This window comes from Chaetodon auriga, chromosome 14 (assembly GCF_051107435.1).
Source record: "Chaetodon auriga isolate fChaAug3 chromosome 14, fChaAug3.hap1, whole genome shotgun sequence".
NCBI lineage: Eukaryota > Metazoa > Chordata > Actinopteri > Chaetodontiformes > Chaetodontidae > Chaetodon > Chaetodon auriga.
The window spans coordinates 15,473,411-15,495,551 of record NC_135087.1 but is presented as its reverse complement, the minus strand read 5'-3'; the positions used below and the strand labels follow the sequence as shown (position 1 = coordinate 15,495,551).

General features: G+C 44.5%; 2 protein-coding genes across 2 annotated transcripts; one reads left to right on the top strand and one right to left on the bottom strand.

Moving 5' to 3' along the window:
• The first annotated feature begins 2,074 nt into the window (after positions 1 to 2,074).
• On the top strand, positions 2,075 to 4,225 carry ankrd63 (ankyrin repeat domain 63). Its single transcript, XM_076749015.1, has one exon. The coding sequence runs from the start codon at positions 2,188 to 2,190 to the stop codon at positions 3,799 to 3,801; it is 1,614 nt and encodes a 537-aa protein (XP_076605130.1). The 5' UTR covers positions 2,075 to 2,187; the 3' UTR covers positions 3,802 to 4,225.
• Positions 4,226 to 4,272: 47 nt separating this feature from the next.
• On the bottom strand, positions 4,273 to 22,141 carry pak6 (p21 (RAC1) activated kinase 6). The gene is made up of 9 exons (XM_076749014.1): positions 21,648 to 22,141; positions 12,278 to 12,525; positions 10,315 to 10,977; positions 9,249 to 9,782; positions 8,113 to 8,246; positions 6,899 to 7,025; positions 6,667 to 6,792; positions 6,395 to 6,529; positions 4,273 to 5,798 (listed from the first exon to the last, which is right to left on the bottom strand). Exons 2-9 carry the CDS (start codon positions 12,479 to 12,481, stop codon positions 5,631 to 5,633), a joined length of 2,091 nt encoding a protein of 696 aa, XP_076605129.1. The 5' UTR covers positions 12,482 to 12,525; positions 21,648 to 22,141; the 3' UTR covers positions 4,273 to 5,630.

Sequence of the window (22,141 nt, the reverse complement as noted above, 5' to 3'; positions counted from 1 at the left end):
CACCTACTGTAGTCCAACAATTCATTTCTGTCATGACATGCAGCTGGTACCATTTTCATCATATGCCATCTTCATGTCAAAATGCCAATTTGTTAATGGCAGATACTTGTAATACTAATCTCAACATCTTCAGCTGTACCGTTTAGTACTAATTAACTACTGCTGCCATGTTTAAGGAAGATGGTGAAGATGGTGAACAAACCGTCTTAACATCATGGTGTTAACACTGCCTTTGTCTGAGGAAAGCGTTTTACTCACAGCAACACTGTGCCGAAGTCAAGCCTCACAGAGCTGCTAGCATGGCTCTCTTGATCTCCTCTAATCATATACAGTGCTTTATGCTCCATTCATCTCACAGGCCTGCTTCCATCAGTAATTCAGTTTTACAATTTTATTATTTAGATTGAGTTAGGACTTCCTTTCTATTGACAATATATGCTTTGAAGGAAGAGCATCAATCTTAAGGACGTAACACCTTTGGATCCGGGCATTGTGAAGCTGAATCTAGAGTTACATCTCTGGCATTATAAGTGCTTAAACCTATTGAGCTCGTGTCATGATATGACCTTCTTATAAAAAGATGTGGCAATATGACTTTATGATGAAAAAGTTATGTCTATATAGAATAGCCTCCACACGCTGACACCCAGGAGGAAGTGTCGGTCTGTTGATGAATTTCAGCCATCTTTAGATGAGCGAATAGCTCTCGGAGCACTGTAAAGGGCCCGCTGAGGGTTTGATGAAGCCGGATGGTGAACAGTGAGGAATATGGAACCCCGGCCACGTTTCTCTCACCTCCACTGTTTGATGCAGTTTCGGTCCTGCTGAGATTTATATTAGCAATTGTAATTAAATTCTGGTCTTGTGAAGGACAAACAGCTGCGTTAAGTCTTTGTCAGTTTGAGACTTGACAAATGGCTTTTTTTGTGCTTTTGATGGTAAATATAGTAAATATTTTAAAAGTTCAAAGGGTGTCAGTGAATAAAAGAAATTTAAAAAATGAATGAATTTTTTATTAATGCAGAAAATGCAACAATAGAGCAGGATTACCTGTGTAAATAACAAGGCATACGATGAGCATACTCCAATACTACAACACCACTATTGTCAACATCATTATAGTTTACACAGTGAACAGTGATACTTAGAGGAGCAGTCCATAATCATGAGGACATTTGGCATTTTTAGTGTTACTTCAGAAAGCAGCAGATAATGATGCTGATACCCTCACACAAACAGCCATCTTGTTGGTAAATCTAAATGATTAAAGGGATCTGAGTCAGTGAGAGGACTGGATTGTTTAGCACTCACATCACATCAGCTGGGCACTGTTTTTTTCTCAATTCAATAAGGTAATAAAACAAGGCTTTTATCGCCCTTTTTCTTAAGGAAGTCATTGGTGTTACTATTTTCCATGGCAATTTTCAGGCAAAGTTATTATTATGAAACCTTGAGAAAGCACAATAGAATAGCACAATTTGAAGTTGCTGCGCTGTATTATGACTTGTGGACGAAGCAAACTGCAAGCAGAACCACAGGTTGGATGTCTGAACGCGTGCAGCATTTAAAAGGCATGTTGGGAAGAAAAAAGCTGTTAATTTCTGTTCATTTGCCCTCCATCTCTTTGAAGTGAGCTCTCAAAACCTATTTTCAATCTTCCCTCAAACCTTTGATAAGATCAGGACGATAACAGTATAGTCTTGAATACAAATAGAACTCAATGCACTATTCATAGATTTCACAAAATGTTGGATAGTCTTTTTCTACTTTTGACTATTCTATCAGCAGCAGGAATTTGTTAATTCAGTTAATTTGCGTCAAAGAAAAGTAAAAATGGGACCTTTAAGTTAACCTCACATGAAAAACACGGCCCGTGTTTTTTTCCTTGAGTAATTATTCTGTTCAAATAGCGTATATTTCTCTCCAGGCAGAGAGTGCTTGGGCTGAATGGATGCTGCCACTGCATAATGGTCCTCAGACGTTTGTTTCCTAGGCAACGTGGGGAGGGCATGTGGAGAGGGAGGTATAAAAACACTGGCAGCTCCTCTCGGAGTCTTACTCTGAGGTAAAAACACTCACTGTCAACACGGACAGCCTCAGAGAACTTGCTACACACTTTCTCTCCCTATTTGTCACATTCTTTCTCAGCTCACTGGAAGGCTCAGCTCCACAAGTAGCTGTTCAAGAATGATGCGACCAAAAGATTTACGCCAAGGCTCTGGCACCAAGACCTTCTTAGATGCCATGCACGGTGGTAAAGTTCACCTGGCACGCTTCATCCTGGACGCCCTGGACGGACGCATCATCAACTCGAAGACAGAAAACAGCCGCACCCCACTCATGTACGCCGTCTGCCTACAAGACCCTGGGACCAGGGCCAAGTTCACCCGTCTGCTGCTGGAGAAAGGGGCCGATGTCAACTGCCAGGATGAGGACGGTCGCACGGCCCTGAGTAATGCCTGTGAGATGGGTCACCTGGACGTGGTCAAACTTCTAGTGCAGTTCAATGCCGACCCAGACATCTCTGACGCCTGGGGTAACAGCGCTCTGATGTATGCTGCCTTTTCTGGGCACAGCCAGGTTCTGGAGTTCCTGGTCCGGGCTTTCAAAAGACTGGGACTAAGACTGGACAGAACCAACAATGCTGGTCACTCAGCCGTCGAGGTGGCCAACTTCTTCGGACACAACCAGTGTGTGCAGATTCTGAACTTTGCTTGCAGGAGGGGTGTCAGCACAGATGATCCACTTGCTGATTCGGGTACCGCTGCTGAAGGAGAGTGCCGGCTGCCCAACAGGCTCCCGAGGCATGTTCTGGAGAGGTTCTCCAAGCAGCTGAATAACAGTGAAGACCAACTGCCTGGGGTATTTCAGAGGCAGCTGAAAATTGGAGACAGCAGCGGGCTGTGGAACCGATTCAGATGTCCCAGGAGCCAGTCTCAAGAGGACAACCATCGTCACAGCTGGGCTCTGCCTCCTCAGATAGAAAAAAAACAGATTGAGGGGGATCACAGCGTTCTTTTCACTGCCAAACAACTGCAAAACTGCCAGCTTAGAGAGCTAAGAGGGGCAAAAACACTGAACTCTCTGCCTGAGCCAAGCCAGAAAGATGTCAGCCGAGACGCTGGACTCCAGGAGCAAACATCACTAAGTTTTCCTCTCTGGGGAAAAGCAAAGTCGTTTAACCTGGACCTCCTGAGCAGCAGAAAGCAGTCCTATCAGGGTGATGTGCGTGACATGAGCCTGTCAGCCAGCAAATTAAAGAGAGCCTCGCTACAGGATGAGGGATGCCTGATAGACAAGATGGAATGTCAAGGGAACACCCGGGGCTTGACAAGCGATCCTGACAAAACTGTCTCAGTGCCAAAACCTGTTTTAAACAGCAAGAGTCAGCCTGTGCGAGCACTCGAGGAGAATGTCAAATCACAAAAAGAAGAGGCTAATGACATAGCTCCATCAAGCAGAAGAGAGCAGCAGAAGAGGGGAAGCTTTGGCCTGACTGGCAGACACAACAAACTGCTGTCTGCCAGAGGGGAGATGGAGTCGGGGAAGATCCCGAGCCGTACACCCGGGTTCATGGGTCTGGGGACCAGACTGCTGCGTCGATTTACCGCACCAGAGTTCATGAGGATGGTGATAGACTGTTCGTCGGGCACCACAAACAGCCGAGGGCGGATGTCCCGCTCCGAAACCTTCCCCCTCTCTCAGACACATCAGCAAGTCAACAGCCAGCCTAGTCTTGACAGCATCAGTGGAGTCAAGTGTGAGTTTGAAAGCTGCTCCTCTCAGTCCGCCCTCGATTAGAACAAGGACAGTGTCTGGCAACAGAAACGGCTGGTGGGGAACTTTTTACAGCACTTAAAATTCTGACAATGCAGTTTGATTGCTTGATGATATATTCTATTTATTGAGAGAAATAGTAATCTTTTGCTTATGCTGCAGTTTATCAGTTTTTTCAATGTTTATCGATGAAAAAAGCAGGAGGGTTTTAAAGCTAATTGTTCAGTTGCATACAATTTTGCTATTCTATATTTGAAATTATTTATAAATGAACATTAACATCCATCTGTGAGCTACTGAAAATAATTATTTTTGTTTCACATATGAATGTATTTGATATTGCTTCTGTGTTTTTAAGAAATATTGTATGAATTTTGACATTCAGTGACTGTGCAATGTATGATTCATGCTGAATACCTAATAAATACGTATGGCTCTTCAACCTGTATTCATCCATGTGTACGTGTGTGAATGAGGAAAATGCAGCATTGAATTAATTCTGATTCAGTATGCATCATTTATTGATTTATACAAAATTAAAATGTGTAATTCTCTTTTTCATGAATGATCCACACAGAGATAGAAATACATGAAACATGTCTACATGTATCCGTGTCAGAATACAAAGACTATGTGCAAAGTGTTCAGCAGGTGGACGTCCTGCAGCATCACATGCCAGGCCTGTGTGCTTTGTCTAGGCAAACAAATGCAAATACAGTCATACACATCTTGTTGAGGAGTGACACACACATCTTGTAGTTTTGAAAAAGTCTGTCACAATACAAAGAGGGTTGTATCAGAAGCGAACACTGAGATGTCACCTCACACACATCCATGTGCCCATGTGCTCGCACACATGCACACAAACACACAACTATACACTCAGATTTCAGTAAAGTAAAATTCTCAGTTCATCTTATATAATTTACTGCAGTGGATCAGCAGATACTGTATAAGGATCTAATATTCAGTTTTATTTACATTATTAATTCATCTGCTTACGTTTCAGGTCCATACTAAATAATGAAACCTTATTTGCAACTTCACATCATACAAACAACCCACAACACCTTTTGAAAATAAAGAATAAATATGAAAAGGAGGAATATGGTACTGGTGATTTTCCAATAGCCCAATAGTAGCAGCTGGGCTTTCATCTACCCATTTATTATGCTAATAGAGGAGAATTGTCTTTCACATCCCAGTTTGGTACATATTCAAGCATTCACATCAGGCCAGGTGTGCCTCCATTTGGCCATGCAAAGAGTCTACTGCCAGTGTTTGTGGAGTGTACTGACTGGGTTGTTGTCAAGTTTCCACAACAGGGAGTGTGTGTGCAGAGGTAACTTTATCCTTCCTTAATAATGTCACAATGAGCTACTGTGGTTTGAGCCTAACACCAGCTTTATAAGCTTTACATGGCTAGCATAATGCCCACGATGAACACTATAAAGGATCTTTAGAGTAACACATGTTCATTACATATAGTTACATGGAATATTGTTTTTTGCTATCAGTTGATATGCACCATGTTGTGTTGAATCCCACTGAATGTTACAGGAAGCCAATCAATATTCGGATCAACCCGAGTTGAGAGGTGAGGAAATGCATGCTGCCTTTAACTCACTCCTAAAGTGCTTCTCTCATGCCCAAGACCATGCGGTGTCTGTCAACAAAACTTGCTGTCCTGCCACCATCACTCTGGCAGCAACACGCTGTCTGGGTCTGCTTCTCTGGAGCTGATCGCCCGTTGGCTTGGGTGCTAGAGGAGTCGGACTCCGGTGCTGGTCCTCGTCCGAGGCCTGGGCAGGTCAGACTGAAGGTGGGTGGAGGGGACCGGGAATCCCATGGGGTCAGCAACGGGACATGCGCTTGCGGTACTGCTCTACCAGTGGGACCAGGCACTGAGGTGAGCCGCTCTGCAGCAGGAAGGGGTGCTCCAGCAGGTCAGTGGCGCTTGCCCGCTCTAGGGGGTCCCGAGTCAGCATCCGGTCCAGGAAGTCTTTTAGAACTGGGGAGATCTGGACCAGAGAGCAATGAGTGCATATATTTTCACTTCAATAAATCCTTGCAGTGGTTACTTTGATACATTAATTACATTTATTGTGACAGTGAGATCACAAGTTGTACAAAGAAGCAGTAGAGTTTATAAGAAGCTTTGTCTTACTTTTCAGAAACTAGAGGTGACAACACATGTATCAAGATGGAATTCATTCTGTATTATAACAATTGTTGCAATTAATTTGTCAATCATACTCTACAGCCATGCTGGTTGCTCTGTGAGACTGTGCGTGGGTACAGTGGTGCTTTGATATCAGTATGCTAATAGGCTCAAGTATTTAGTCATTAACCAAAGTACTGGACCTGATGATGGCGCTACAGGAAAACAGAACACAAAGACATTACAGTTCATCCAGAGGGTGGCATGAATATCTGCAGCAAATTTAATAGTAATCCACTCAATAATTGCTGTGGCATTTCAGCCTGGACCAAAGTGTTGGACCAATAGGCCGACACTGCCATTTCTTGAGTTGTGCCACCAGCATGGTTAAAAATGCTGCACATAACATCCTTAAAGAAAGAAACTGTTGTGTGTCTGTGAACATGTCTGTCGTACCTGGCTGACATTTCGTACAGTAGGAGCCAGCTCATCCCTCAGCCTCTTCATCGCTGCTACAGGGGTTTCACTGAAGTATGGAGGCTCTCCATCCACCATCTCCACCACCATGATACCCATTGACCAAACGTCCACCTGGTGCACCATCACACAATTAAATTATGGGACAGATCTCATGGCACAGATTGTCACTGTTCGCATTTATGTACACTATGTGAAAGCGATCACCACTGTGTCTCAGCACGAGTGCGTTTGAATGTGTGCCTCCTCACCTCAGTGCCATATGGTGATTTGGAGATGACCTCAGGCGCCATCCAATAAGGTGTCCCCACTAGAGACTTCCTCTTAGGGATGTCTTTGCTGATCTGAGCACAAAAGCCAAAGTCTGAAAGCTTGACCTGTGGGGAGCGAGAAAAAGACCGTGCTATTAAGACAGTAAAAGAAAGAAAGAAAGCAAAAAAGCAAGAAAGAAAGAAAGAAAGAAAGAAAGAAAGCACATCATACCCTTCCATCTAATGTGAGTAGTATAGAGTCACTCTTGATGTCTCTGTGGATGACTCCCTGTGAATGGAGATAGGCCAGGGCTTGCAGAACAGCTTCACACACTGTGGCAATCTGCTCTTCAGTCAGCCTGCAGGAAAACACACACACAAGTTTACACACACACACAAACAGATTTTACATTAACATTTCACACGTCTCCATTACAGCTGACAAAGTTGAAATTCGTGATTCACAGCACATTAAAGGAAATGATAAGGAGGGCAGGGTTTGAAACAACAACTCCCACTCAGCAGAATGACCCACAAAACATGTTCATTCCGCTACGCTGTTAATGTGATGGCAGTGTTTTACAAGTGCAACATAAAGATATAAGAGCCAGGAGACAAACAGCTCGATTCAAACAGCAGGCAAGGTCAGGAGGCAACTGAAACAACACAACAAATAACATATGGTACCAATTACCTCACAAAGTGCTGCATTCTGATGATTCACATCATATTTAAAAGACACATCTAAAGCTATGTTTGGAACTTCCTGCATTAATTAGGCAGTTTAAGCTCTGCTTGTTAATCTAAAGTGGTTTTAATGAGCCAAAAAAATGATTCATCCAGGAAAAGCAGAAGACGCAAAGGACCCTTATTCTTGATTGTTCTGTCAATATAGTGATCATCTCAGAGTTTGACAAACCGTGGCTCATTTTATATGTCATTCGGCTTCAGACAAATTGTTTCATACATTTCAGTGGAGCGATCTAACCCTGGGGTCATCCTATGGAGTTCGAGCCAACCATCGGTGAATAATATAAAATACATGGACAGCTCAAAGCAAATACACACTGACAAAAGTCAACTCCCAGCTGCTGGTTGTCTTCTCTTATTTTTGATGCATGTGCTACTGATCAATTTGACAGCATCAGGAAATCAAATTTTCAACCAAACCTGACTTTCACTGACATGGCATATAAACATGCACGTCTTCAATTATGTGATTGAATTATCAGTTTTCCCCAGAGAAAAGCAGCTGGCTTGCAGTAACAGAGGAGGTTGAATGACAGTCTTTGTGCTGCTGGTATCAAAGCTGATCACTCACCAGTCAATACCACACTACCCCCTTGTGGTTGATTTAGTTATTAAAGATGATATCATAACTAAACAGAATGCACCAATGCAGCTTTCTTAAGAGGGACCAAGATGATCTCTTGGTGGTGCTCCTACCTGGTCTCAGACACGATGTTGGTCAGTGCTCCACCCTGCAGGTACTCCATGATAACCCACAGCTCCTCCTCCACCAGGGCTGACTTAAACATCTCCACTACGTTCCTGTGCTGATAGTCCCTCATGATGACCACCTGCAGCACAAAACATTCAGAAGCAAAATATTTAGTGACATAACCAATAATGTGGCCACATTTTGGTTCTCCAATATTAAAGATGTAGTCATACAATTTAGCATACTTCCATAAAGTTAGGAAACTAGTGAGGGACAGACTCAAAAAAGAAGACTTTTCCTATTTAATATGGATCAAGTTCTAACTACCCAACTCAATAGTGTCTTTCATTAGAGATTCTGCCTGGTAAACACCCACATCTTTCAATACTCCAAGCCTGAGCCAAGATAACCCTCAGGGTTTAGAAAGATCCCTCCAAAGCTACAGAAGACATCATACAACCATTTTTACAGGCTGATTTTATAGTTTAGTTTGCTCGACACTCCCAGTGACGAGCAAACTAAACTGATAAAATGTGAAAAACCATTGAAGTGAGTAAGCATTAAAGGAAAATTCTCATTTAAACCTGCTATATTTCCCATATATGTGGCTGTTATGACTCTATGGGTCATGCTAACTTTGTACTCACCACCTCTGTTGTAGAGATTTGGGAAATAAGGGCTAGTAGAAGACAACACAGAACTTGGCCAGTTTGGGCATAATAAACATCAGAGCATCCATTATGACTAACTGCAGAGGGACTTACATCCGGGGCTCATCTAACCACACTGCATATTTGTCCATGCACACCAGTTTGTTTACATATGTGAAATAATGTCCTCTGAGGAAGCTCAAACTTTCTGTGTCTGCTTTCAGTCAGACTCTGAGACAAGAGCTTGAAATGATTCATGTATAAATCATATTTATTTGGAAAGCTGTAGAAGGCTCCTGCAGCTTGCCCACAAATATATTGATTAGTGTGAGTCCTCATTTCCCTGAAATCTCTATGACACAGGGGCGACTGCAAAGTTAGCATCACTCATAGAGCAACAATAGCCACAACGGCAAGCCTGAATCCTCAAATACACTGCTGTAACTTTGAATGTGTTGTGTGTTGTTTGTGTACTTAGTTGGATACTATACCTCGTTAAAGAGCAACTCTCTCCTTTGCTGCCGCCGCAAGTCCATCATCTTCACCGCCACCTGCCTGCCGCTGTGCTTCTCTGTAGCAATACACACCACCCCTGTCGAGCCCTCCCCAATCTTCACAAAGTTCTCCAGGTAAGACCTTGGATCACCTTTGTCTACCACCATCTGCAGGGCTGCCTTGAACTGTTCATGGGTCACCTTGGGTGGGTCTGGTGGTGGTCTGGGTGAAGGATGTTGTGGGGGTCTGAAAGCAGGGGAGCAGGTGCCTGGAGGACTGGTGGCTAGTGAACCTGTTGGGGACGGTCTAGGTTGGGAAGGGCTGTCTTGCCGGGGGTAGGGAGGATTGGGGCATCCAGAGTGTCTCAGGAAGGGGTCAGGCCCATTAGGCCTCAGTCCCATGTTAGGAGACAGGCCCAGCGTGTAGCTAGCTGAGGAGCGCACAGTCCGCTGTGGTCTGATGCCACCCACAAGAGGACTGCTGTTGCCAGTGGGCAGGAAGCTGGAGTGGTACCTCACTGCCGACTCTGCCTGCATGATAAGAGAAGAAGGGTGAGGAGCATTAAGGGAGAAGGCTGAAAGAGAATTGGCTCCCTGCCTGGGGATCAAGACCTGCGCAAAAGTGAATGTAAATCAAGTCCTTCACTCTCACTTTGCGTCCACTTCACCTGATATGACCCATGTAAAGATGTTGCTATATGGACCCAAGTATCTCACTGAGATCTTGCCAAACACACCATTTCTCAACTTTTACAACCCCACAGGCACTTTAAACCTACATTATATATTTTAATACTGGAATTAAATAAAGCACTCAACCCAAATTCAATCATCTTGAGTGTAAAGCCTAAAGTTTCCTCAGTCTAAGCATGAAAATAATCCCCAATGATTTCTCGACAAAAAAACTTGTGGATGGATGGATTCAGAGCTCATGCAAAAACATGCCAAGCACTAATGGTATGATGTTCATAACAGTAGCACAAATATGTTATATATTGTGTGTTCTGTGAATAATGTGTGGCCACAATGATGTGCAAAGAAAGTGCCATAAGGTCAGGCTTACTTTCAGGTCATAGGAGGAGAACGGCCTCCCGGGGCTGTTCTGAGGGTGCATGTACATGGGTAGGTTGGGCCGGAGCTCTGTGGGAACTGTGGCTTGATCTCCATGGGGCTGCTGCACAGCCATAGCTGGGCTGTAAAAACAGGCTATAGGTCTTTGACTTGGTGGCATTCCCCTGGGCAGCTGGAAATCTCTCTTCCATATCACTCTCTCCTGAGGGCTGCCCACCTCTCCACTCATATAAGTCCCGTGACTTAGCACCGGGACGTTCTGGGACTGAGCTGGTTGCGAGGGTCCCTCCAGGGAGCTGACGCTGACTTCATAGGTGGACTTTGCTTTTGGCAAGATCCCATTGGGCTGCAGAGTGATGCTCTTCTTCATGCCCAAGTAGGGCGTGTTGGTCTCACTGTGGATGTTCCTGGCCCTGTCCCTCCACTCGTCTTGACCTGCATCCTCATCATCATCGTCATCCTGGGTCAGGCCCTCATACTGGTAAGGGTCCCCCTCGTTCACCTCCCCGAGCCTTCCCAGAGACTGGGCCCTCTTCCTGGCTGAGGGGCTGCTCTTCCTCAGTGAGTTGGAGCTGGTCACAGACAGACGGCTCATATCATTGATCATGGCTGCGATGTAGTCTCCGTGACCGATCATGCTCCCACGCACAATGGTCTGAAAGCATAGAGGCATTCATCTTTATCACATTGTGCATGCCATGATCACATTATAGAAAGATTTCAGACTGAAAGGAATAATGAGGGTGACATAATCATTGCTCAGAGGCGAGTTAAATTTAGACTTGAGAAACTGTAAAGGACATCTTTGTCATTCTTCAAAGACAGAGACTTAAATCATTTCCCCAGTGGCTTATCCTGACAATACACTGACAAATACACCAAGCAAATGTTTCAAGAGACACACTACAAAGACGACGCCACTGTAGCTATTCATATGTTGCAAAATTCAGATATTACACATTAACTGTTCCTGTGATCTCTCTGTTGGTATGCATAGTGAACAGGCATGCAAAGGCAAAGGGCCTAAACTTGTTTTGACAGAAAATGATCAAACTTAAGATCTTTTGCCAGAATAGTGTTACTACTGCAACTGTAAGAGAGAGTGCATGGTGGCTCATTAGTCACTCTCAGGGTAGAGTCATGTTCAGTTCACAGCCAGTCAACAGCCTCTCCTGTTTCTCTGGTTCGGTGCCATTACATCTGCACAGGGGGTAGAGGTCAGATGACATTTCACCTACGGCAGCACCTCTCAGAGAGGAGGGAATGGCAGGTGATAACGGCCTTGGTGAGATATCCTATTTTAGAAGATCCTATAATAATAGTTTGAAATTGACACTTTTTTCAGATATCACATCACATTTTCCTCTTTTCTTGTTCATAGCAATAATCTGAAATGTGCTGTATTTCCATTCATATGTTTTGTCTTCATCTTGATGACACTATTAAAACCATAAACCTCATCTAAATGCTGACATGATGGTTCTCATATTGATCAGCAATAATCACATCAGGGCATTAATGAAATGTTGATATTTTCTCCATTTTTTTTTCTCACAAACAGCATTGACAGTGTGCTCCATGAAGTGTAGAAATCCTTAGATTTGCAGCTTTATCACTCACTAACATTTCCTTTGCTGTACCTGCACTTTTTGTATCCTTTCTGCTTGACTTGCCTGCATGGAGTAATAAATCTTATGGTCCCTCTGAGTATTCAACATTGTACAGTCAGTGTATACAGCAGGGTCATTAGCCAAGCCCCATGATAGATAAGAAAGCAGAAAGATGGGGAGGGAAGCAGGCCTTCCTTCCACGTTGTCATCAGAGGATTACTGCATTTTCTGAGACAGCAGAATCCCTCTGCAGCACTGAAGGACTCTTCTGCATCAATAAAACTAGCAGCATATGTTTATGCATCAGTCGCTGTGAGATTAAGAAGCTAAACTTTTAGAATGTACCTTCTTTGGCCTCAGCTCCACTTCTGTGATCCTGGAAGGGTCCACCATGGGTTTGGGCCTGCGCAGGTTCTCTATCAGGCTTTGCCATTGGGTCGGCAGGCCCACGAAGCAGCCGTGCTTGGCGTCAAATGAAGTGTGGACACGGTGTTCAAAGTTCTTGGGCGCTGATATCTCAGGCCTCTTCTTTTTCTTCTTGCGAAACATCTTCAGGTCCACAAGGGCGACAGCTTGCCTGCTTCAGAATGTCCCTGTCGAGAAAAGTATTCAGCCATTAATTAACTGCACTCAGCATTACATACAGCATGTTGTACTGTACTGTCAACTGTAATCTTGACTTTTGAATATAAGCAAATCTCTCTTCTGTTGCCACTGATGGACCACTCTCCTTTACTATCTAGGTGTATTCAAATAAAATCTGACAACAGACTACCCCTCCACGTGAGAGAAAATATTCAAATGGCTCATCTAAAAGCTGCTCTGTGTCTGGGATGTGTATGTCCCACGCTGCCTTGCTGGATGTCACGAGTTTGTGCCTCTGAGATATGGCTCCAAGGGGAGTGGATGGATTTGTAAGCACATGTGTAATGAAGGATATCTGGTCAATTAAGGCTTATTCATCCTCTGTACCATTTTACTGATGAGCACGCGGCCGGGCTGGCCAGCGCCCACAGGCTTTCAGTGCATTAGCAGGGCAAGGAGTACAACACACAGACACTAACACACACTCATGCGCAGACACATTTACACAAACACAAATATACTAAGGCAGGCTATCCTTTATAAACCCTTTCACATCCCATCCTAATTAGTAGCTTGTGTGCCCTTGATTGCAGGGAGGGTAACCACTTAATCCTTGGATGGATGGTCCTGCTTTTGGCAAGCCACTAACCCGGGTTAACTGTATGTTAAGCTTTATTTTCCATTCAAGTGTAGAGGAATAATTAAATACATTTGATACATCTCATTTCCTCAGCTGCACAGCTGTACTGGGAGATAATCACTCAAATTTAAGTCTGATGATTAGTATTAATACTGTTTCATGTAGCTCACAGTATGGAGGGTGTTTTGGCTAGCCATGCTAGCAACGTGGCTCTAGGGACGGCAATGCTGGTCTGCTGGTTGCTCCATGACAGGACAAGAGTGGAGATGACAAGTGATGTAATAAGCTACATTCACTGACATGGAATACCACGTTGCGGCCATGCATATTTCATACTAGTTGTCTGGTACATCATGCATGACAAATGCTTGGAATACAAGGAATGTTGGAGAACGGCACACATCTATTGCCTTTGTAACACCACCCTCTGTGTCAATGTGGCTACGGCTGTGTGCAAAGTTTTCCTTTTTAGCCGAGCTAGTGGCCACTTATGGAAATATCAGTCAGTTGGTTCACCACTTTGGTCCTGACTGAAATGTCTTGACAAGCAGTGGATAGATTGCTGTGAAATTTGCTGCAGATGTTCAAGGTCACTACAGGATACATTCTATTGACTTTGGTGATACTCTGCCTTTTCCTCTTGTGCCATCAGCAGTTTAAGGTTTTCAGTTTTTAAGTGATATCCCAACACCTACTTGATGGATTGGTTCTCAGATGACTTTGGTGATCACTGACTTCTCCTCTAGTCCCGCCATGAGGTTTATGTTTTTTATTGAGGTATCTTGACAACCACTGGCACGGCTCTAATCGGTATCAGTGATGTCTGTTACGGGTCTTATCAGTAACTACCACACACCACTCGCATCACCAGAGGGTAGATGGGGGTCAGGCCCACCGGTCACATCAGCTAAACCTGACTCATTATCTTGATAACTAATGGATGGTTTGTCATGAAATTTGGAACAAACATTCACAGTCCCCAGAGGATGAGCTGTAATAACTTTGATTCCCAAATCTTTTATCTAGTGCCACCATCAGGTCACATTTTAATTTTGTCCACTCCATCAGTTTGTGATCACATACCATAAACCTCAGCTTTACTTTGTATGTATTGCTTATTAGTGAAGTAGGAAAAAAAAACATTGTACTCAGCCAAAGACAAATAAAGAGACAGCTGGGGTGCATGTAGCCAAAGAGCCAAAGTCAAAAAATACAAAAAGGGTTTGCACTCTCACATCAATTAAAGTGTTCTTTTAGGCTCGAAAGTTTTCAATGTCAAAATAAGCACAGGGGGAAAATTCACAGACATTTCAGCCATGACTTCTTTCGCATGCAGTAGTCCTTCACTTTCATGATTATGCACTTTTACCTTCCTACCAACAAGTAGCTACCTGTAGTCAGAGGCATCCTGCTGATTATGAAATGATATCATGCTAACATTTAAGTTCAAAGCACCACGGTGCTTAAGCACAGCCTCACATAGCCGCTAGCATGATTGCAGACTCTTCATCTTGATTATTATAGCAGAATGTAGCTTTTCAAGGCCCTAATGTATGTGACCAATGCAGAGACCTAGAAGATGCCCCTAGAACATCAGATACAATCTCCCATCATGCACTGTGAAATGGTGGGAGTTGAGTAAATGAGTTTTGCAGTCGTCCGCAGCTCAGCGGGTGATCATGCTAGCAGCCTCTCCTCTCTCCACCTCCGTCCTCAGACCAGCACGGCTCTAATCGGCATGAGCGATGCCTGTTATGAGCCGTATCAGCAACAACCACACACCACTCGGCCTGCCGCATCACCAGAGGGTAGAAGGGGGTCAGGCCCCCTGGTCACATCAGCTAAACCTGCCTTATTACAGGAAGGTGGGGTAAGGACAAGGGGGGGGCGGGGGGTGTCGCCCTCCAAAGATAATTCAATCACAAGGCTAATATGCTAAGTGTTGCATAAGCGCATCACTCTGTGCTCTCCCTATGTACATAATGTGGTGCTGGGAAGGACTTTAATTCTATCTGACAGGGACATTATGGTGTGAGGGCTCTCGGGGGTGGAGAGAGAGGAGCTGGGGCCAAGATTAGAGTTAGACCTGGATGTATTAGAGAGAGAGGGACCCAGTTTCCTTCCTTCAGACACAGAAAGGCTTTTAACCACCAATTGTGTCTGCTTTTAGAATAATGAAGGCCTGAGAAAACAATCTGCGAAACAGATGACTGGGATCTCTGTTATTTTTTTCTTTTTCTTTTTCCGCTGCCTAAGAGACTATCTGCTTAGATAGCTGTTCAACGTGCAGATGTTGGCATCGCCTGAACAAATATTTACACATAGCGCTCATGTATCCTTTTACAAGCAGATCAATCAATATTTACTCATGAGTCAAATGCAAACTGCTAGAGTCCTCCACTGCCAGCAATAATAGGGCAATACAAGCACAAATAGAACGGCTGCTTTGTATGGTATTTTATGGAGATCCATCAGTTCAAAAAGCAGCAGAGAGGAGAACATATCACAGCATTCATTATTCATCTTCGAACACAGTTCCCCTTTGAAGACTCTGGAGATACAGATTAAGCACTGTGATAAAGAGGCAAGTGGAAACACACACACACACACACACACACACACACACACACACACACACACACACACACACACACACACACACACTGTTGATTCATGCCTGGGCAAAATGAATTGAAAAGTTGATGCAATTATTGATTTACAAGCTTTAATCACATGCAACTGGCCTTATATTGACCTCCATGACTCCGCCAAGCTTATGACTGTCATGATAACAATATGCTATTGATTTCTAAGCCCGTCGCATAATATGTATGCACAGAGCTGAATCTGCACAGTGCATAATTGCACTTTCTGGTCACATCCCTCTAAACTGCAGGGACTTGACCCTATGCCTCAGTGGCTTGTCTTGAATCTATCAAAGTGCTGAGGCAAAACTAAGCCAGCTGCTGTCAGGGATACGAAGCGCCAAAGAGGATGAGGTCACTTCGAAATTGTCCTACATGAGGTATTTCCATTTCTACAACTGTGTGCAGGCGCAAAAAATTAAATAGATCCAAATGCGTGACCTGAAAATCCACAAATCACTGAGAAATAAAATCTCACTCACCGAAAACCACATGAGCATAAAGCTTGTGGCAAGTCAGCTTGTGAAGTCTGACTCAACACAAACCTTTAAAAAGAGATGATGGAGCACACAAATTGTGTAAAACATGCGAATAGATCCCATTCTTCTCTGCAGAACTGCCACTTGATCACAGCAATACAACCCTTCTCCAGGCTCAAATAAAGATGCAATCAGAGCTTTACCCTACAACTGAATACAGCTTCTTCACCTGGTGGAGCAGCGGGGGCCTCTCATGCCATGCAGAAATGCAGCCCGGGCAATCCATATGTTTCCTGCAGCCAACATAACAGAAGAGAACAGGGCATGCTCGCATTCCTCTCATGTTCGAATCACCCCAAGCAGGAGTTGTGGATGAGTGGGAGGGGATCGAGAGATAAGAGAGATATTGGATTCGCTCGATGTTAGTGCTCCGAGCTCTGTTGAATGATTTTTTTTCCCTATTTGCCCTGATTTCTCCTCCTATCTTTTTTGTTGGCGTGCATGCAGAAATGTAGTGAGTGCGCAGGTGACTGTGCTCGCAGGATTAGTTCAGTCCTTCACTGATCTAATTTTAGGACACATCACCCCCCCCCCCCCACCACCACCACCACCACCACCAGCAGCATCAGACGCGTGTTTATTTTGAACAGGATTCATGTCAAATAGTGAGGTGAGGGTGGGAGACGATGGAGATGAGGTAATCCTCTTTTTGTGTTTGTCAATGCATGTAGAGGCATAATCCAGCTATACTGAATTACAGGGAGCTACATCTATTTCATGGTGGCAGCATCAAGCTCTTAACTGCTGTTTTTGGACTCTGCAGTGCAGTGTGGGGGGCTTAGAGATTGCTCTTCTATCAGCTTCATTATGATGACCGTTCTGCCCTTTGAGTGTAATGAGACTGCCTCACTGGGGAGGTGAAGGGGGGGGGGGGTGTCTTGGTTGGTCATCTCTTCCTTGTGCTTTGTAAAACACACACATGCACATACACACACTATCTGAGGACATGAAAAGGGGACACAAGCGCTGGACGTGACCGGACAGTACAATAGCAGCGTTTATGATTTAAGTTGATGTCTGCTTTCTCTTTGAAGTCACCTCTGCAGACACGCAGGGATTGTCAATAGAAGATGACAAGTGATGTAATAAGCTGCATTCAATGACATGGAATAACACGCTGCTGCCATGCATATTTCATGCTAGTGGGCCGATACATCATGCACGACAAAGCACTTGAAATACAAGGAATGTCGGAGAATGGTACTCATGTACTGTCTCTGTAAAGTCACCCAATTGTGCAAATGCTGCTACGGCTAGTGATGGCAATGTTGGCGGGTTGATCGGTTAGTTGGTTCACCATTTTGGTCTAGACTGAAATGTCAGGACGGATTGGCATGAAATTTTGCAAGATATCCATGGTCCCCGGAGGTTCAGTCCTACCAGTCCTACTGGTGATCCCTGACATTTGCCGGAGCACCACCACCACCACGTTCACATTTCTGTTTTCTTATTGAAATATCTCAACAACTATTGAATGGATTGTGTTGAAATTTGGTACACAGATTAACATCTCCTTTATGATGAAATATAATCTTTGTGGTGATTCCCTGACTCTTTGTTTGTTGCTACCATCGGGTCCAAATTTCAACTTGTCCTTAAATTTGATTTATGACCAAATACACGCACTTGCACATACAATTACATTCCCATTAGCCTCAGCTACACTGTGTATTTTCGGCTAATTAGCAAATGCTAGCATACTAACATGCCAAACTAAGACGGTGATCATAATAAACATTATACCTGCTTAGCCTCAGCACCTCACAGAGGCCGCTTAGCATAGCTGTCGGTTCTTGGTCTTGTTGTTGATTTATAGGATAAATGACCCTTAAATTATAGTAATCAAAATGCAACTATTCTCTTTCACTTGACGGTGCCCTGATAACAGTCCCACAGAGCCATTAGCTTAGCTTTTAGACACTTAGTCTCGTTAGAAAATTGATGTGTAAAAAAGCAATTCATCAGCAATATAGGCTGAGCATGAAAATGAAGGTGCTACTCTGAATCACAGGAGGTCTGGAGCTAAGAGAAAAGCACAGGTGAATATGTGAGCCAATTTTCCAAAGTGGTCAAACAACTTTCTCAGTCCTTGATGTATTTGTATCTCTAATAAAAGCTCCACTCAAGGTTAAGGACACAATGTAGAGCATGCCCAAGGGCTGTAAAGTGAATGTTATGGACTTATTTCAGTATATAGTTTATGAAAAGCATAGTACCAAAAGGAGGTGAAGGTGCAGAGAGTGTGAAAGTTATGTTCAAAATTGTCAGAGGTCAATAATATAAACTAAAATAACCAATTACATCCATATTCTGCATTTACATTTCAGTTTCTAAAATAGGACATTAAGCATGGATGACCTATATTCACACAGAGAGTTCATTGATAGTGACATATCTTGGGGTACTTCAAATGTCACATAACTCGCAGCGATGCGTCATGTGTAGTTTCACTCAACCCTCTGTATGAAGTAGTGCAAGTTGGAAATCACAGAGCACTGCGATTCTGCGAAAGTAAAAAAAAATCAAAGAGCTTGTCTGTCATTCTCTCATGCCCTGAATGAGTAAGAAAAGGCCTCGGGATTGGAAGTGTATGCTAAAACATGATGTCTATGCCCAACAAAGTGGCCTGTCAGTTCTTCAAGGGCAGACATCTGCACAGGAGTGCACATCAGTCCTGTGTTAATATTGACAGGAGGAAAAAAGAAATGAGAGGTCAACACAGGGGGAGTGGGGGGAGGAAAGGAGAGTCTGGACAGTCAGATGGAGTGGCAGGAAAAAAGAGGGAGGAGACGAAGGGGAAGAAAGCAAGAGCACAGAAATGAAAAGAATAAAGTTGCTGAGTAGATGGACATAGATCTGGAGTGTCAGTGCCCTGAAAAGTCATGTTCACATTGATTTGGTCTAATTTGGTGGCACAGTGTTGCGGATGGCAGCCCTGCCCGTCCTGAAGATGAAACCCCTTTTCTCCATCATCTTGGGCAGCTTTGTTTGCAGTAAACAAGCCACAGCAAAGGGGATTTGAGGACAGGACAGTTGCACATACATCATTCTGTCACCTGACGTATCGGCACTGATTCTCCCGGATGAGAAAAGCTAGTTTGTTCTGCCCTGCAGTGAGGAGCATGGACATAAATACACAGTAAAAGCTATAGTCTCTATCTACTTCAAACACCTTAACATAATGACATTGTAAAGGCAACACTTCTGGTATCCTGGGGCTTTTATGGGATGTTCTCTTGATGCTGACACATCACTAAAAAACACACTGTTTATTGTGGAAGTATGCTCCTCCATGCGAAGTAACAATATGTATACTAGGGGCTGGAGTGAGGAGAGGAGGGAAATGCAGCACTGACCAACACTCTGTTTAATTAAAGATCCTCTTGGCTCTCACAAGTGCTTTGAACAATTTGACGCTGTGCTGATAGAGACGTATGATCAGCATGGACCAATGGTACGAGCCCAACTCTTCTCTCTTGGGTCTAATTTATTGATGCGTCGGGCCTCAGTGCAAGCTTTACTGTACGCGCATGTGCTTATGAAAGCTTTGATTTATATTTTTTTAGCCCAGGCCTCAGCGTGTCTCTCCCAGGGACAAAGCGCCAACCATTTTTAACCTCAGCTTCCTTTCTGGTATCAATCTGCACCGGCTCCACTGCCCTCCTCTGTCACCCAGCATGGGTGCTGTTTCAGCCCAGAGAGGGAAATCATGGCATGCTGTCCTAATTTGGACTCAGAATCTGTTTTAATCCTTAGTGCTTGACGTCTCATGGCCGGTGGCGATGCTAAGCTGGTAATGCACGTTGTCCCTCCCTCCTTCGGCTGAGATGAACATGACACGAGATTCCTGAAAACAATCAGGACACACGACAGAGCTGTGCCACCCACACCTGCATGCTGTGTTCACATGTGTGTGAGAGAGGTCCACATCACTTCCTGTCCTGCCGGTGTCCCAGTACATGTACAAGAGTCTGTGCTGCCAGTTTGGGTTGCACTTCGAGTCTGCAAGAGCATGAAAGCAAGACGGGCGACATGAAATGGCCTCAAAAAATGAATGTCTTCAGAAGACACCCTCAGTGAAGCAGATGTCCAGCTGCGTATGCGTGTGTGTGTGTGTTTGTGAGCGTGCATGCACCAAAGAGACCTTTTCTGTCACCTCCTCTACCCTCTCCCTCCTCCCTGAATATCAATGAGTAACCTGAGACACAAACACATGGTAGTTTAGGAATTGCAGAGCCTCAGTGACATCATCACCAGTCCTCTGTGTTGATCACTTTCAACGTATGTCTGGATAAGACCAAGTGTAGCCCTAAAGCAGACGCATGAATGTTGTGATTCTGTCAACAGCCATGCAAAAGCACTGGACTAAAACTGAAATCTATGCACCTCTTCAAAACACCTTAGCCTTGAATTGATTTTCACTGAGGGTTTAGCATCTAACAGAGAGACTAATAGACTTTACAAAGCTGTTTTCAACAACACAGAACAGATTACTTAATATTTGAAATTCAGAGTCAAACAGAGCACAGTTCAAACATCACCTCCCACGCTTATGCAAGCGTTTAAACAGGTTTTCTAATGATTTACCGATTGAAAGTAAATGTTGCTACAAAAATATGTCACATGCCAGCCTCCTCTCCAGAGCCTGTTTTCTCATGGCATCCATCTACTGAAGTGTGTACATACAGTAGCAGCTTGAATCCTCATGCGCTAGTAGGACCAGAAAGATCACCTGAGAACTCCTTCACACACACACACGAGAATACACAACGGTGAAAACAGGAAGCTTCTGTCCACAGTGCCCACAGCAATGGCACAGTCTGTATTTGTCAAGTGTGATCCATCTCGAGAAAGACAACATTTTAGGGAGAGTTGCATCCTCTCCCTTGAAATCGGGGTTGAGGACGGGAGCGACAGAGGCACAGAGAGAAAGGGGATGTGGGGATTTTGGGGGTTTTGAGGAGGATGGGTGAGCAGAAGGTGAAGGCTCCTCTTTTGAGATGCAGTCCATCACTGAATACATCCAGCAACCCTCTCTGTCTTCCCTTTTTCTCCCCCACATTACCACCTGGCTGCACTGCATTCTGCTCACAGCCTCTCCACCTCCTTCTTCTCTCCCTCCACCACGGCTGATGCCTACCAACGGCATACACTAGCCAGCTCTTTATCAATGACGTTAAGCTTCCTCCCCCCACCCCCCCAACCCTCTTTACCCCACTCTCCTCACCCTGGACAGAGGAAACGGGGCTCTGGAGGGATAAATCATTGTTAGAAGATGGGGAAAAAAAATCAGTCATCCCCCTTACCTTGCCGTCTAGTGAAGAGGAGAGCCTCTCTCCTCCAGGAAGGATTGGAAGCCAGAGTGTGCACACACACACACTCACATACACTATTATACGCCGCTCACTCACATTCACACACACACATGCACTCACACACGGACATACACGCTCTCTCTCTCTCTCTCTCTCTCGTACACACAACGACGAGGAGGGCTGGCTCTCAAGCAAGCGCACACTGCAGGCTGCCGCTTGCCTGGGAAAGCCTGATGCGTTCCTCCCTCCAGGCAGAAGCACACACTGCCATCTCAAAGGCTCTTTGTTGGGGCTGATTCATCTCGGGCTCCGTGGCTGAGTGCTGGTCCGCGTGGCGGTGCCTGCTCCTGGGGACACAGGGTGACCGTACAAAGGAGGGACAAAGCCATGAAGAGGAAAGGCAGCATCCAGGAGGAGAGAATATCACGGCCCCTTACAGCTCCTTCCACCACCCCCCCTCTCCTTCTCTGGCTCGCTGTCTCTCT

Bases quoted from the DNA above. Each gene is read 5' to 3' on its own strand.
- ankrd63 (XM_076749015.1), top strand. From the start codon at position 2,188: ATGATGCGACCAAAAGATTTACGCCAAGGCTCTGGCACCAAGACCTTC.
- pak6 (XM_076749014.1), bottom strand. From the start codon at position 12,481: ATGTTTCGCAAGAAGAAAAAGAAGAGGCCTGAGATATCAGCGCCCAAG. The intron at 7,026-8,112 runs GTAGGAGCACCA...GTTTTCCTGCAG, and splicing joins AACATCGTGTCTGAGACCAG to GCTGACTGAAGAGCAGATTG. The intron at 6,530-6,666 runs GTGAGGAGGCAC...ATGGTGCACCAG, and splicing joins AATCACCATATGGCACTGAG to GTGGACGTTTGGTCAATGGG.